This window comes from Alexandromys fortis, unplaced genomic scaffold (genome assembly GCF_014885135.2).
Source record: "Alexandromys fortis isolate MF-2015 unplaced genomic scaffold, M_Fortis_MF-2015_v1.1 scaffold_12, whole genome shotgun sequence".
In the NCBI taxonomy this organism is placed as follows: domain Eukaryota; kingdom Metazoa; phylum Chordata; class Mammalia; order Rodentia; family Cricetidae; genus Alexandromys; species Alexandromys fortis.
This window is the reverse complement of record NW_026067937.1, coordinates 15737113-15753098: the sequence shown is the minus strand read 5'-3', so window position 1 is coordinate 15753098 and position 15986 is coordinate 15737113. Positions and strand designations below refer to the sequence as shown.

Genomic DNA, 15986 nt, shown 5'->3' with positions numbered 1-15986 from the left:
CTATGGGCCTGTAGGCTGTAGATGGATGCCCCAATTGTACAGAGGAACTTTGGGTTACTGTTCAGGCAGCGAGATGTCTCTGTCATTTCTAGAGTTTTGTAAGTTGCTTACTTCTCATTTACTTAGGTAATATTATATCCTTCTGGAGTCTTTGATGGAGTTGAAGAATAGATAGATAGTTATAGTTGTTTTCCTTTGTTATGATAAAAGATCAATAGATATAAATATTGTAACTGTAATTCTTACTTTATAACTGTTTTGTTATATGTAATTTTGCTATGTTAAAGTTAAATCCTTCCTTTTTGTTTAAACAGAAAAAGGGGAGGAAGGTCATTGGTTAAATAAAGAAACTGCCTTGGCCCTAATAGGACAGAAAATTAGATAGGCGGAGTAAACAGAACAGAATGCTGGGAAGAAGGAAAGTGAACTCAGAAGCCATTTCCTCTCCTCTCTGGGGCAGACGTGATGAAGCAAGTTGCCAGGTCAGACATGCTGAATCTTTCCTGGTAAGACTGGTGCTACACAGATTATTAGAGATGGGTTGATTGGGATATGAGAATAGCTAGAGCTAATGGACAAAGCAGTGTTTAAAAGAATACAGTTTGTGTGTTGTTATTTCGGGGTATAAGCTAGCCAGGCGGCTGGGAGCTGGGTGGCAGGAACGCATCCCGCAGCTCCCTTCAACAGATCGTGCTAGCAAGGCAGCCAGAAACTAAGCTTTTGGTTCAGTTAGGAACCCTCTGTCCCCAGCCGAGCAGCATGTGACCACAGCATGGCTAGCCTTTTTTGCCTTTGGGCCTAGTCCTTTGTGGTTAGTACCTAGTACTCTACCAACCAAGCAGCAACCCCAAATTCACCCCCATGCTTTAAATCTGCTCTATATGACCTACGACACTTGACACTTGTGGGAAATGCTATACACACAGTGGCCATATTGCAATGTCCGGGACCAGTGAGCAGAAGTGGTCTGCACATGCTCAGTAAGGATATAGCATTTTGGAGATATTTTTGAACTGTCCTGGGTAGAAGTCACAAATTCATAATCTGTGGCCCTGCGCTGGAGGAGTGATGGGGAAGGAATGCATAGGTGCTGTCCCCACCTCCCTCCCCTGTCCAGCTAGATGAGCACCTAGGCCCATACACAGCCAGTTAGCACCTACCAAGCCAGCTCTCTGGCCTCTGGTCCCATGTGTCAGCCTAGAGCAGCTCAGAGGAGAGACCCAGCCGAGCCGTCCAGCCTTCTCTCCTTCTCTACTAGCTCATTGACCTTTCCCATTGTATCTCCCAAACTGCATAGAAGACAGAAAGAGAAAAAACTGTGTGCCCTTCATCCCAGGTCCTGCGCCTCACCTAACACGACCCTGACTCCTTTCTCCAATTTCCAAGGCCTGAGATACAGCACTATCATGCTGGCCTTATCCTGTAAGGGTCTTGGCCTGGGTCTTGGCCAGTGTCTGTAATGCCACCTGCTCTGTCTGCCTTGCAGTTGTCCCCTAGATCCCCTGCCAGGCTGGGAAGGGCAGTTCCCATGCTCTGTGTGCCCAGCATAGGTGGTTTCTGTGACTGATGCCCCAAATGCAGGACCTGAGGCCTAGTAGGACCAGCTGGCCTGTTCATCCTGACCTAGTGGAACCTATGGTAGAGCATGCCAGAATGTCCCACCTGTGTGTGCATACGTGTATGCATACATGCATGAATGTGTACCAGGGGCACTTCTGTAAGTACCATGTACTGGGATAAAGTTTTGAAGAATGATTCTTTGTGAATATTCCAAAGTTCCCATAATCCTTGTGCTTATACTATGAAATTTCCCCTATAAGTAACTCATTCATACTTCAGAGAAACCCCAACACAAGTGGGGTTCTAGACACTATAGAACATAAGACCCAGTTGTGGCAAGTACCTGCTTTATGTAATCTGTGTCTCACAACTATGTAGGGTGAACCAGTGTGGAAAAGCCACAACTGCAGTAACACTCCAGATCTGTGGAAGCCCCTTCAGGATGCTCACACTCTCACACACACACACACACACACACAAGCCAACACCCATGTGCACCCACTCACATACATGTGCACACCATGGGTCTGGCAACACCAAGGCAGGACTGTTGGTGCCAGGCAGGACTGTTGGTGCCAGGCCTGAGGTGAAAAGAAACCCAGCTGCAGATGTCCCACAGAGCTCACATCTGGGAGGGCCTCTAGTGGAGATTTCATAGGTTAATAGAGGGGTGTGTGGAAAGGATGTCCCTGTGGCCTCTGAGAGTTCAAGGTAGCTGTTGGGAGCCTATTCAGCTGGAGCTGTAACAGGCAACCTGCGAGGGGTGAGCAAAGGGAAGAACAGCCCAGAGATCCCAAGGGGCTTTCTTCTGCCACCCTGCCTTAGAGGAGCGGATGTGTCCACCGCAGCTGGGCAGAGGGCTCTGGACAGGAATCTTTGCTTTGTCAGGGACTCTATCCCACCATCACCAATTCTCTTAGGAATTATGTGTCCTGGGACACATAAGCTAATCCCACCTAATACCTGGCCAGAGTCCGGGGCCTTGAGAGGGTTGGGTATCCTGGCAGACACATACTTACAAAGAACAGCAAGTTGAAGAGGAAGAGGAAGTACTTGGTGACTTTGATGCAGGCTGTCCCCATCCTGCAGGCTGTGGAACTCCCTGGAGAGAGAGGGAAAGGGAACAGGTGATGGAGGCAGTCTAGGGGCTGGGGGTGGGGGATAGGGGGGAGGGCACAGCAGGGAAGAGAGCCATTGTCATCATCCCTAGACCCAGTCACCTCAGTCCAAGCACAAGGTTGCAGCTATAAGTGTGCCTGCTTTACATGGTGCTGAGAGAAAGAGAGGTCGGATGCCTAGCCCAAGTCACACAGCTGGGAAGTCTTTGGTCCAGGCTCTAGAACTCACCTGGGGAGACACTAGCAGAAGTAACAAGGCCAAGAAATTAGTAAGTGACTGCCAGACCCGAGTGAGACCTAGGGCTAGCTCCCGGGCTTGGTGAGCCTAGGCTAGCTCCCCAGCTTGGTGAGCCTAGGCTAGCTCCCCAGCTTGGTGAGCCTAGGCTAGCTCCCCAGCTTGATGAGCCTAGGCTAGCTCCCCAGCTTGGTGTGCCTTTCCAGGACCAAGGCTGGGGATTCTCGGGTGCTGAGGCTGGAAGGGCCTTCGCTTTTATATATCACAAAACATCCAACAAACACAGAGAAACACAAATGTCAGCCATGGACTCTCACTCCCATAGCCCCATAGCAACTGCCACATCTTAAACAGCTGCTTCTTGTGTGTGCTTTGTAGCAAAACTGTTCATGCCGGGACGAGGGTTTGCATAATCTCTGCAAAACAGCATTTGCCCAAAACACAAAATCACACAATCTTGCATGTCTCATAGGAATCTATACTATTGATCAGTACCTATTCATCTTTGGGGATTATATGTTCCTTCTGAAAATTCGTGTGTAAGTAGCATATTCAGACTCTGGGGGAAGGGTTATAGGCCCAGCCCCAGGAAAATCATTAAAAATCCCCATGATGCTGCATTGAAACCCCTAGTCCATGAAGCACATGGCTGGCAGTCTACCCTGGGATGCCCAGGTTGTTTCCTGGTGTTCATGATGGTCCCCTTGAATAACACAAGCCACACTTCCAGCGTGAGGCACCATGTCCCCCCACGGCAAAAACCCCAACTCCCTGGGAGCTAGAGAATTCAAAAAGGCAGGAACTTGGCCTCCCTCTCCTCCCCAAGGCCCGACGGGTCCCATGGGATGCAGGGACCATCACCCAGCAGCTGGGCGAGGCCAGCTGGACTGGAACAGCTGCACGGGTAGCCTGCCTGTGTCCTACAGTCCTGGGGAGGGGAACCCAGGGCAGAAGCGAGTGGAGACTGTTCATGTCATCCTTCTCTGAGTCTACCCACACATGGGTTCCCCCACTCTTTTCTGATCACATTCACACCCTACCCTCCATGCTGAGTAGAGCCCCACTTCTACCCTTCACACTTCCAGACTGGAGATGGGGCTGGGCTAAGAGAGAGCATGCAGCCTCCCCTGAGGATGCCGGCAGCCTGTGACAGCTCTGTCATGGGAAGGGTGAGATGCTCCTTTAAAAAAGCAGCTTTGGGTGTGGCTTGAGGCAACACCAAACAGGGAATGGGAAAACCAGCCAAGGGAGGTGATGTCCCCATCCCAGGTGGCATACAAATAGCAGAAATTCCTGCTCACAGGGGCTCAAGGACTACATGGGGAGATGAGAGGAAATGGGGGTTCAGTCTACCAAGATGCCAGGCCTAGGTGTGAGAACTGCAGAGGGGCAGGGACTTTCTATTTTGAGGAGCTTCTGGTCTCAGAAGCTCCCACACAGTCTCCCGAAGAGGGAAAACAAACCTTGCATCAAGCAGAGAGTTGGAGTGGGAGATGCCTCCGCCCAGGCCTGGCTGGGGAAGGTCTGCCTGAACTCTACAAGGGCAGTTATTGTTTCTCCTCCCCCGCCCCGGCCTCCCAGAACAGCTTGGACCCCCACAGACATGCCAGAAACTCTGGGATAAGCAGTTCCAGAGGAAAGCTACCTCCCGGAGGGAGGACCTGTCCCCACCTATCAGGTGACAGCTCTGCTGGGGCCTGTTTCCTTCCAGCACAGTCGTGGGAGCAGCTGGACCCGGGCAGGCCAGAGACATTCCTCCCTCCGCATGAGAACGTAATCTAATAGTGTCAGGAAGGCTGAGTGAGTATCGGGAGCTGGTGCCCACTTGCCTGCTTAGGAAGGGGTTGCAACTCTCCCGGCAGGAACCCCTGTAGTGCGTGCGATTTCAGAGTCTAGATTATGTCCTGTATTGCTTGGCTCCCACATTCTGCAGGTAGTTGGGGTCTCCAGGACAGGCGTCCAGGAAGTAAGAGTGAGATCCAAACAGTTGGGCCTGCTAGGGCACAAGGAGTGGCCTCATAAACAACACTTGCTCTGGACAGCCATCCTTGTTTATTATTCCCTTTAATCCTCCCAACAAGCCCCAAGGGACCTGGGTTGGGCAGGCTGTGACTGGCCCAATCAATGCCCAGTACTGAGTGGACGGTCAAGCTCCTCCCACTGGGAAGTGCTTCCAAACCACTAAAGAATTAGTTCTTGGACTCACAGCAATTCACCTGTTTCTACTTCTGGGCATTAAAGGTATGACTCCATATAGCAATTTCCAAGCTAACCAGGACTATATTCTTTCCCAAAACAAGCAAAATAAAAACAAGAACACTACAGAACAAAAAAGTCGCAGTTCTATCTGTAACAGACGTTAAGCCAAGACTGGGACTTGTGGGCAGACAGGGCAGGAGGCAGGCAGAGCAGCGACTGCCATGCCAGGGGTTAGCCTGGCTGAGAACTGTGCTCTTAGCCCTCACGGAACCTCTCAGCATAGTAAGATCTGCAGGGTCCAGGCAGAGCTGGGTCAAAAACACTGGGATTTTTGAGCTCCGTGCAGACTAGGAAGCTGTGAGGCACTGAGAGCCTCCTCCCTCTCTAAACACTCAACCCTCCCCAATACACCTAGATGAGGTGGCTGGCCTCTACCCTCAGGCACCGCAGCTGCCACCCACCACCTGGGGCATATTCGCGGGGCCTCTGTTCCAATGACAGTCTGGCTCTTCAGAGCTGGTCCAGGTCTGACTGGTACCCTACTGGAGATAAATGACCACCCAACTGGCAACAGGTGGTGAGGACACAGGGTTGCTGCTCAAAGGAGCCCTGGCTGGGAGGCCAGGAGGAAGCCTCACTCAGCCTTGGACACATTGGCCACACCCCAGGCCGGAGCCTGTCTGGTATTCCCCTAGTATCCCAGGCCCTGGACATTTGCCTGTCTTCTTGGTTACTCGTCAGATCAGATCACACATTGGTCTAAGTGCATCAGCTCCCTGAAAATAAACTGAGACCCGAAGGAGTGAAGGACCATGGTCAAGGTCTCCAATAGCGGACAGGCAGGGACAGAGCCACTTTGGAGGCAGTGGGTTCCTGTCCTGAAACAAGCGCCTGGCAGGCAGCTCAACTAACTGGGACTTGGGAGCCACCAGTGTCAGTGTAAAATCCGAGAAGCAGCTTTCGGGGAGAGGGCGTTGGGTGGCCCCACAGAACTGTCCCAGGTCCAGGCCACGGGTGTTATCGGCAACCAGCAGGCAGTAGAGCAAGATCACTCTCCACACTGGGCACAGGACAGACAAGAGTCTCCCTAGAACAGACAGGCAGTTCAGTTCTGGCTGGGGACATGCTCAGGTTGCCCTGTGATGGGAAGTGATACCAGCTTCAGAGAGCCCACAATCACTATCATACATGAAGGAGACCCCCAAAGTCTTATTCTGGGGGCACAGGGCTCACCTTGCCATCTGAAGGGACAGGCTGTAATTCTTGCCCAGTGGGCAGAAATAAGCACTGGTGAAGGGCAGGGTCTGGATGCCCCTGCCTAGGCCCCTACCTGCTAGGGTATAAGAACAGACTGAATATTTTAAAATAGTTAAACAAACAAAAACTGGGGATTGAGCTCAGCTGGTAGAGTGCTTGCTCAAACTCCAGCAACATAACAAGTCTGAGAGCATCTAGGGCTACAGGAGACCAGGTCTCAGCAATCGAAAAGAAAACCAAAACAAACAAACACACACACACACACAAAAAAACATACCTTTTGCAGTGCACAGAAAGGACATGAAATTCAAATTCCTGTGTCCATAATTAAAGCTGTTTCGGCAAGCAGCCATACCCACCAGCCCATGACATTTAATCCCTGCCCAGTCTTGCCAGGAGATCAAACGATATTCACACAAGGGTCTGTGCCCACACACGGGCCTGTAGGAGGCAGCAAGGGTCATGACTGGCCTCAGCCGAGATCTTAGATAAAGAGAGCAACAGATGAGGCCAGGGGCTGATCGCTTCTGGGATAGAAGCAAAGTCCCAGGTCAAAAGTTCAGATCCTGGCTCTGCTAGCAAAGTCATCAGGAAGAATGTCCTAGGGCAAGGCTCCCCTCTGTGTAGCAGGCTGTCCTCTGTGCAGTGGGCTCCGTCTATCCAGTGGGGTCTCCACTATGCAGTGGGCTCCTCTCTGTGCAGTGAGCTCCCTGCTATGCATAGGGCTCCATTCTTTGCAGTGGGCTCTCCTGTATCCAGGGGGGTCCCCTCTGTTCAGGGGCTCCCCATGGTTCTGACTATCAGGAAAAGAGGAAGTTGGGGCCTGGCAGTCCTGGGGTTGGTGCTCAGAACACCAGGGCTGCACCTTGTGGCACCAAGGGACACAACACTTGCAGAAGTCAGGGATGAATGTTCCTTTGCAAATGATGCTGAGCTAACAGAGCCCGCCCTGAGCTAGGTGCTCTGAACATTTTTTATAGATGCCTTCTTGCCAGGGTAAACACAACGGCAAGCACATCTTTTTTAAAAAAAAATTATTTTAACTTTATTTTATGTGCATTGGTGTGACGGTGTCAGATCCTAGGGAACTGAAGTTATAGATGTGAGCGGCCATATGGGTGCTGGGACTTGAACCTGGGTCCTCTGGAAGAGCAACCAGTGCTCTTAATTATTGAGCCATCTCTCCAGCCCCATGGCAAGCACATCTTATGGGAAGCTCTGGAGTGGTTGTGGGGAGCCATGGCGGCCACCCTGTGGCAGGCCAATCATCCATTTCTAAGCAAGAATAATTTAAACTGGTGGAATCCACAGTTTTGTGCCAAATCAGTTTATACAGGAAAATGAACACAACAGTTCTTCTGCTGTCTGTGGTATCCACTTTAGGCCTGACCTTCTTTGCGACACTCCATAAACAGCCCCCTCAGTCCACCATCACCCCTTGGCCCGAAGACACATATTAGTTGGGGGTTTCATTCCTGAGCACTGAATACTAGAGAATCTTCCAGAAGAGGGGTGTAATATCCGACCATCCAGGTTTGAATTCAGTTTTATAACCTCCTAGCTGTGTGACCCTGGACAAATAATTTAACCTCTCTGAACTGCATTCTAGTCTTGTGCAATGAGTAAGCTTCAAACCTGTTTTTGTTTGTTTGTTTTTATCAGTTTCCCAGGTGCTGATGTAGGTTAAATGTTTGGCATGTGGTGGGCAGTTGCTATAAGTTACTGTCTGTGAACTGGGAGGTCTTGAGAGGAAGACCCAGTGTTCTTTGTAAATACCCCATAGAGGTAAGGTGAGGCTGGATGTGGAGATGACCGGTGGAGTGGCTGTGTGGGTGGATGGTGGATGGTAGACTGTGGAGGAGGAGGGTCTGCCCCAAAGCGCACATGGCTCTGTGCTCAGCCACCTGAAAAGTGTCTGAGATATACCATGCCAGAGTTACCCAATGGGTCGCTCATGGGGTACAGTGAAGCCATGCCTGGGCAATGTCAGCCAGTTTTGAGAATGTGCCAAGTTGACAGACCCTCCCACCTTCCCAGGAGCCCGCGGGTGTATTAGTGGGGCCCAGGGAGGCCGGTGTCTCTTTGTACTATGTATTAGAGTGGGGGAGTGGGGGAGTTGTCACACTCTGGGGCACAGGAATGCTGCTCCAGCCTGACCTGAGGGTCCGCCCCTGTGTTCCTAGCCGTTCCGAGGTGTAGGGACCACAGTGCTTTCTGGTCCTGTGTTGGGATATGCGGGTTCCAGGGTTGCACTGGAGAGGCCATGCATGACCTGCATAGGTGGCTGCCCGCCCCCGCTTCCTCCTCACCTGTTCAGGGATCCGCTTGGAGCAGAGCAGTAATTTCTGTGGTGGTTTCTCAGATGAGTTCTGGACAATGGACACCCTGTGAAGAGCAAACACCTCTGCTGTTACCAGGCCGGATATCAGGAGTTGCCGAGTGTTACCCATTCTAATTCCTAGCATACCCAGTGGCAAACACCCCCTCATCTAATGGCTCTAAACACTGTGTGTGCCGCTTCTCAGCATGCACCCAATGGGAATCCCAGCTTTCCAAGGTCCCTTTGGGGATCCCACTCCCGGCTCTAAGTGCTGTGGGATTGAGAGAGGAGGAAATGGTCCTTCATCGGAACACCTAAAAGCTACACAGGTCTCCTTCCACCCTGCAGTTTACCACTCCCCCGCCCTCCTGCCTCGGCCAGCCCAGAGCTGAGCTGGGACCAGTTCCACCCCTGCTCACCAGCTGCTCCTCCACACTGCAGGTATAGCACTGCAAGATCCAGATGCTGGGCACGGCCCTCTGGGCCCCGTCTGGTTTTCCCTTCCTTATCCTTGCCGCCCTCGCTCTCCTATGCATGCTTGTTGCCACAGTACTCACAGGCCTGTCTACATCAGGCCCTTGCATGTGGAGTTTCTCTGTTGGAAGCCCTCTTTTCACAATTCCTAACGCAAACTTGAGATGCTCCCGCCACGAGTCTCACTTCTAGTGCACAGCATAGCCAGCCTTTACCAATGCCCAGTCGCACACTGCCCAGCTCCTACATCAGAGGCTCTAGAGGTGAGATTGTGGCCCCAGGTGTCTCTATCCCATGCTTTCCTCACAGCGGCTTCCTTCCTTGCCAGATCTCCTTAGAATTCAGGGTCTTTGAGGGGTGTCCTGCACTTATCTCCTGCCCAAGACTCTACAAATGCCCAGGATGCAGTGAGCTCTGTGCACATGGGTGTGAGAACAAGGTAAGAGCTGGGGATCTGGAGAGCTCTGGACGGTCCCTTAGAAACACAGACCAACTTTGATCCTGCAGAAGCCACTGAACACCGAAAATGACATCACTGACCCCAGCATGGGGCACGAGCTTGAAACCCCAAAAGGATCAGAAATTCAAGGCTAGCCTTAAGTTACATAGCAAATTTGAGGTTAGTGCGGACTAAATGAAATCCTGTCCAAAAGAAGAGAGAAGGAAGAGGAGGAAATGCTGGGTTATTGCAATGGGAGTAAGTTGACTCCTACCAGGATTGGTTTTGAATCTCCTTTGAGTCTGAAAGCTGGGGAAAGCACAGATTCTCTTCCTAGGAAGAAGCATGAAGGAGGCAGAGGCAGGAAGATCTACAAGACTGAGGCAAGCCTGCCCTACACAGTAAATTCTAGACCAGCCAGGCGTACATAGTGAAATCCTTTCTCTAAAGGAAGTGCATAGGGTCTACACTTAGTGGTTAAAGGTGTGCACTGCTGCTGCAGAGGGCCAGTTTGATCCCTAGCCTTACGAGGGGTGGCTCACAAACAGCCCAGCCTGTATCTCCAGCTCCAAGGGTCTGGCATCTTCTTCTGTTCTCTTCGGACCCTGGCACTCACATGCACATACCCACATGCAGACATATAATGAAATATAAATCTTCACAAGTAAGTAAATAATATTGATGACTCAGCAGGGTACACACACTTGCTGTCAAGTGTGGTAACCTGAGTTAAACTCCAGGACCCACATGCTAGAAGGAAAAAGCAAACTCTTAGAGCTGTCCTCTGAGCTCCATGTGCATGCAGGGGTGCATGCACACATAATACAAATAAACAATTGCAAAGACAAACTTTTTTTTATTAATTCAACTCTTTTATCATTTATTCTTTTGGCAAACATCAGATAACATGAGCCAAGCTACCTTGCCTATAATAGTTACATTCTTGGTTTCACTTTTTATAGGCTGTAAGCATATGTAAGTGGACAAAACTCTTGGTTGAAGATACATTCCAGAATTTTGACATACACGTTTTCAATGCGGACTATAGAAAGCTTGTGGCATTCCCACTAGACCAGCAGCAGCAGCAAACTTAATTCACACACACTGTTTTTACATTAGCATCTGCCAGACTTTATTTTTCATTTAAAGCTAAAATGGTAGAAATTGGCCATACACTTATATCATAAATATACTGGCCATTTTAAAATAAAACATATACACAAAACCCAGAAATACATAATTAAGTATATTTCAATTCTCATCCAAACAACAAAACATTAATGAGTTATTTTAGACTATCTTTATTGAAAATGGAAGTTGCAGTAACTAAGTTTCACAATATTTTGCTTTAATTCTCAATGCTGATATTTTAACATGAAGATAACATTGCTTCAAAATAAACTCAAAGCATTCAATTCTCAACTTCATTCTTTTGTAAATTTCAGAGGAAAACCAACAGATCAGAAGTAACAAAGCAGGCACCCTTTAGAAGGCCCTATGCAGGAGACGGAGGATGTCTTGTCTGATGGAGTGCCCTGCGGACCAGCCTGCCACAGTGGTCCTGCTCTAACACCACACGCCCATTATTCACTCCCAGACAGTATTCACGATCAAAAGCCCAAATACAAACGTGATGCTCAATCTTATTATATTTCTGACTTGGAAAAACAGATTAAACCAAAAAGCTTCATTTTCATGAATTTGTTTTGTTGGTGCAAGAAATTGCACCTCGAGCCTCTCGCATGATAAGCATGAGCTACACCCCATGCCATGGCGCTGTGCTGCAGAACAGCAGACTCGCTTATGCAGGAGGGTCACAGCCACATTCTCCTTCCATTGTCACTGCCCCAGTTTGTCCTAACAAGAGCTCTGCTGTGCTCGCTTTCTAGGATTCAGAGAAAGCCTTGGCTGTAGGTTTGCTTGCTCCATGTTGTATCACTTTTATTCACTCAAATGTTTAACTATTATATTGTGTGTGTAGGTAAAGTTGAAGGCCACTGTTGAGGAGCCGAGCTGAAAGTCAGTCCAGAACAGATCTCTGTGGACTGACTTAGGTAACTAGGACTCCAACTCTCTTCTAACAGTGCTCTTTGTATAAGAGTCGTAAAGACAAACTTTAAGATAAATACATCAATAATAGATTTCTAAAGTGCTCGATGGCATGCTTCCACCCAGTTTCCAAGGATTGCCAGTGCTGGAAAGCCCGTGTGGGACCTGAGTGTCTGTCTTCCGCATCACCCAACCCCTCCAGAGCTGTGTGTGCTCCATCTTGGCTGTACACTGGAACTGTCCTGAAGTTCCCCAAGGCCAGAGATCCTGATGAACTGTGCAATCAGGGTCAGGTTTTTAAGCTCTCCGGATGGAACAGGTTGAGGTGCACTCAAGGGTCCAGGCAGGGCATCTTGCTCCTATGTGGGTCAGGCCTGAGTTTCCTGGTGCCACGGTAGCTGGGCAGGAGCAAGTGACCAGTGTCATGCCATTCTCCCACCCCTCTGCTTTTCCTCACCCTTCCAGCAGTTCATTTCCCTCCAGTCTCTCAGCCCAGAGCAATGTCATGAGAGCCATCCTGGACATCGCTGTCTCTTCTCTGGAGGGCCCAGACAGAGTGAGAGGCACAAGCCACACAGCCAGGCCAGTGCACAACAGAGTCCCATCAATACACAAGTTTATGCCTCAAGAGGCCGCACGGGCCACTTCCTGCCAGCTGTGTAGCGGGAACCACCTCCTTGCCTATGCTGTGGCGTTCCCACCACTGAAACGAGCTGAATAGTGAGCCCCACGAAGCCTGTGGGAGCTGGGGAGGCGACCGGCACTCACTGTCAGAGTCAATGGCAATGATAATTGAAGTTGGACAACAGTCAGAAACCACTGGAAGCCTGCCACAGCCTCTGATGGGCACCCACCCTTTAAACTTCTACCCACTGGCCCTGGCCTGCTTGGAAGCAAGGTGGGGGTGGATCCCCCAAGAAGGGAGACCTCTATTATCCCCATGGGAGAGCAGGTCTGGCTGAGGCCCTTGCAGGCTGGGAAGTCTGGCAATCATTCCCAATGAGAGCGGCCTGCTAACACATGGTAGAACATGGAGGGAGAAAAACAGCCTCGCTTCAGGGCCCTGGAGACCACCTGGTCCAGCCTGGTCCCACAGGCTGGTGTCTGGCACAGGTCCCCAGCCTCTGGACTTTGTCCTGATCATTCGTGGGTGGAGACTGGAGATGGTGGTTGTGTCTGTAGGCACCAGTGTGTTCTAATTATCTGTGCAGCCGACTTTGGATTACTGGCTTTTGACCTTTCGTTATCTTAGTTTTCAATCTCTGGTTGTACTTTCGGTTGTAGTTGCTGTGTTAAAATAAAAGAAGGAAAAACAAACAAACACTTGTTGCTCTGGCAACCGGAGAAGCATGGGGCCATAAGGCAGTCTGGGAGTTCAGGTTCCCTGGAAGACCTCTTGGGAACCTGCTCTGCTTCCTAGCTGCGGTGTGACCTGGAGAGGAGAGTTCCCAAACCTCACAGGGCCCTGATGGGTCTCCCCTCCAGCAGAGCAGCGCTTGCGGGAGCCTGTCGCACTGAATGCTGGGGGATAAGAAGAAGCAGTGGAAGCTTGAACACAAGTGCTGTCTCCCCTAGCATCCCACATGTTTACTCACAGGATTCCAAAGTCCAGTCACCTGACTCCATTAGCCAGACCAACAGGTTCCCACTCGCCAACACCTAAACACTGTGGCTCCGAGATGACAAGCTTTAGCCTGTCATCTGCCACCACAACTTCTCATTGAAGCTCCATAACAAGCTTATAGTTAAAGCACTTCCCCCATTCCGCAGATGGAGAAACTGAGGCTCAGAGGTGCAGTGACTTGCCTAAGGCCACCCAGTGACTAAGGCAGCATTCCTTTCTTACCTGATGCTATGTTACAAGTTGGTGGAGGCCCCACCTAACCCTTCCTCACCCCTGTCTACCCCCAGACCCCTTTCATTCTGACCCAGCTCCCAAACGGTGACTGTTGGCTTCCAGTCAGGGAAGGAGACCAGATCTTCTATTCTTGGTCAGGATGTCCCTTTAATTTGACCACTGAGGCCTATAGAGGTGGCTCTTCTTGCATTTTGCTCTAAAACCTGAGCAATGTCACTGAAGGAACCTTGGTTGAAGGAGAGGCTACCTTAGAAGGACGTTCCAGAATGGGAAAGCAAGACCCTTGAGCCAGCCTACCCACCCAGCCCCGTGCACCAAAGGCATGCACTGAACCATGGCCCCAACCGCCCTAGTGTGCTGGACTCTGTGGCTCCCACACTCAGATGCTCTGTGCTAGGAATGCCTCCAGACACCCCAGTCCAGTCTTCACTTCCCAGTGAAGAAACTGAGCCCAGACACAGTACTTCTGGGGAAATGCCTGCTGTGGTGTGTGTCAGAGCTGAGGGGCTGGTTAAAGCGGCCAATGCCCTGGGAAACTTGATATTTTGATGTATGGGGAGATGCGTCCACATTCATCACATTGGGATGTACAAATCGAGCTGGGCTTGGCCTGAAGCATCCAGCCCAGGACTCTGCCCTTGGAGGCAAAAACAAATGACGTCTCAATCTAACTGGCGTTAATTTGGAAGGCCAGAGAGAAAGCTCTAAGTCCCAGGAACACTCAGACTCTGGGACAGAAGTCTCAGATCTCAGATTCTAGGGTCTCTAGGTTCTCACAGACTTCTCAGAAAGCAGTTATCTTTTAATAATCTCTCCTCTCTGAGGTATGGAGGGGAGGAAAGAAAAATGTAGAGCTCAATAAAAATTATTTTCTTTTAAAAAGCAGTAAATTGGGGGAAAAAATCTCCTCTCCCCAATAAACCAGGTCATAGTGTGGATTTTGAATTGTGAGAGACTAACTATAATCTCATTACTCAGAGCTGTGTGACCTTTGACAAGGACCTTGCCCACTCTGGACTTAACACTGTCTGTAAAGAGGACTGTCAAAATGTCCAGAAAGAACCCAGTCCTGACTTGCTGACACTCTAGGATGTCTTTGACCAAGTAGCGAAATATCTTCTCCTCATATGAAGAGGGTATTCATGAAGATGTCCCTTGGGATGTGGGACAGGCCTGGGGTTCCTGCAGACAGGCCCAGAAAGGTCATGGCCACTAAGTCCTTGGAATGGAGTCAGGCAGAAGGCAGTGTGGGGGACAAAGGGAATGTGCTCACTGCCCAATCCACCATATCCAACCCCCAAACCTAAGCAGGCCCACTGATGCTCAGGAGGGAGCGGGCAGCACTTGCCCTGATCATACAGGGTTAGTGGTCTAGCTCAGGTGGGCCCTCACGATTCTAACTCTGCAACCCAAGGCCCTGCATATTTTTGATGGGAAGACACTGTCCCTGAAGTCGGGGACAACGTGAGTAACTAGCTCGGGAGACCCTAGAGTCTAAGCAGACATAAGTGGTGTCCAGCATCTTCAAGGTCAAGGGCGTGGCACTTCACAGTTCCACCTGCCCTGCCTCAGCCAGCTGGCCAGAGCTGGCCAGAGCTTGATGAAACCTTAGTATAAGACTCAAAGGTAAAGGGCTCAGGGGTCCAAAGGCCACTGAAGGGAACCCCAAGTGACTTCCATCGTGAGCTACTGCAGCTCACCAAGATCCCACCACGGGCTAGCCCCAATCAGGACACAGAACATAGATGTGTGGGACCCCTTCTTCCCTCAGGAGTGCAACAAGACAATGAGGCATCAAATCACACACTATGGCAAAGTCACAGCTGTCCTGCTCCCTCTGAGGGACAGCTGGGTCGTGGGAACAGTTGGTCACAGTTCTAAGTGCCTACAGTTATCCTTGACGGAGAAACCTGTTACTCCCACCCCCACGCTTGTGACGCAGTAGGCAGACTGTTACTTCAGGAGCCGGTCCAGACGCCCTGGGCTAACCGCCATGCTCACAGCCAGCAGAAACAGTTTCCCATGATGAGGAACTGAGAGAACCTAAGCAAGCTTATCGCTTCTTAATCAGGGGGTTTATAGTCCAGGCACCAGACCTAACCTGGGGCAGACACCTACACTGGACATTGTGAGGTCTGGGGAAGAGACTCGCTCACTCACTCATACGATGGGCACGCTCTAGACCAGGGCCAGGGTTCCCAAAACAGAGCCTGGGTGTGGGCCCCGAGTGGGTGATTAGGGACAAGGAGGGAACTGTAATCAGGGCTCCCACATGGCAGCAGGCAGCAGGTTCTGCCAGCTCCATTGTACCCTCCCCAGGCTGAGCTCAGGACAGAGGAGAGGTATGGCTTCAAGGCTGCTTTCTGTAGGCAGCCCTTCCAGAGCCCACCCCACAGCCCTGCCATCTCCACAAGTGTCCAGACAGGTTCACACTCTGCTCCTTCTGCCCCCTCCCAGGCAATTCCTCCTTCCCTCCC

At 50.6% G+C, this 15986-nt stretch overlaps 1 protein-coding gene across 2 annotated transcripts in view; it reads right to left on the bottom strand.

Moving 5' to 3' along the window:
- Cd82 (CD82 molecule) overlaps window positions 1-15986 on the bottom strand; it is a 279488-nt gene that overhangs the window by 15788 nt on the left and 247714 nt on the right. The window contains exons 2-3 of one of the 2 annotated variants that reach the window (XM_050146890.1): window positions 8679-8757; window positions 2580-2662 (exon numbers count right to left, since the gene is read on the bottom strand). In XM_050146890.1, the coding sequence (XP_050002847.1) occupies window positions 2580-2642 (63 nt within the window). In that variant the 5' untranslated portion in view covers window positions 2643-2662; window positions 8679-8757. The remainder of the gene's footprint in view (window positions 1-2579; window positions 2663-8678; window positions 8758-15986) is intronic. The other variant, XM_050146889.1, reaches the window with a different exon arrangement.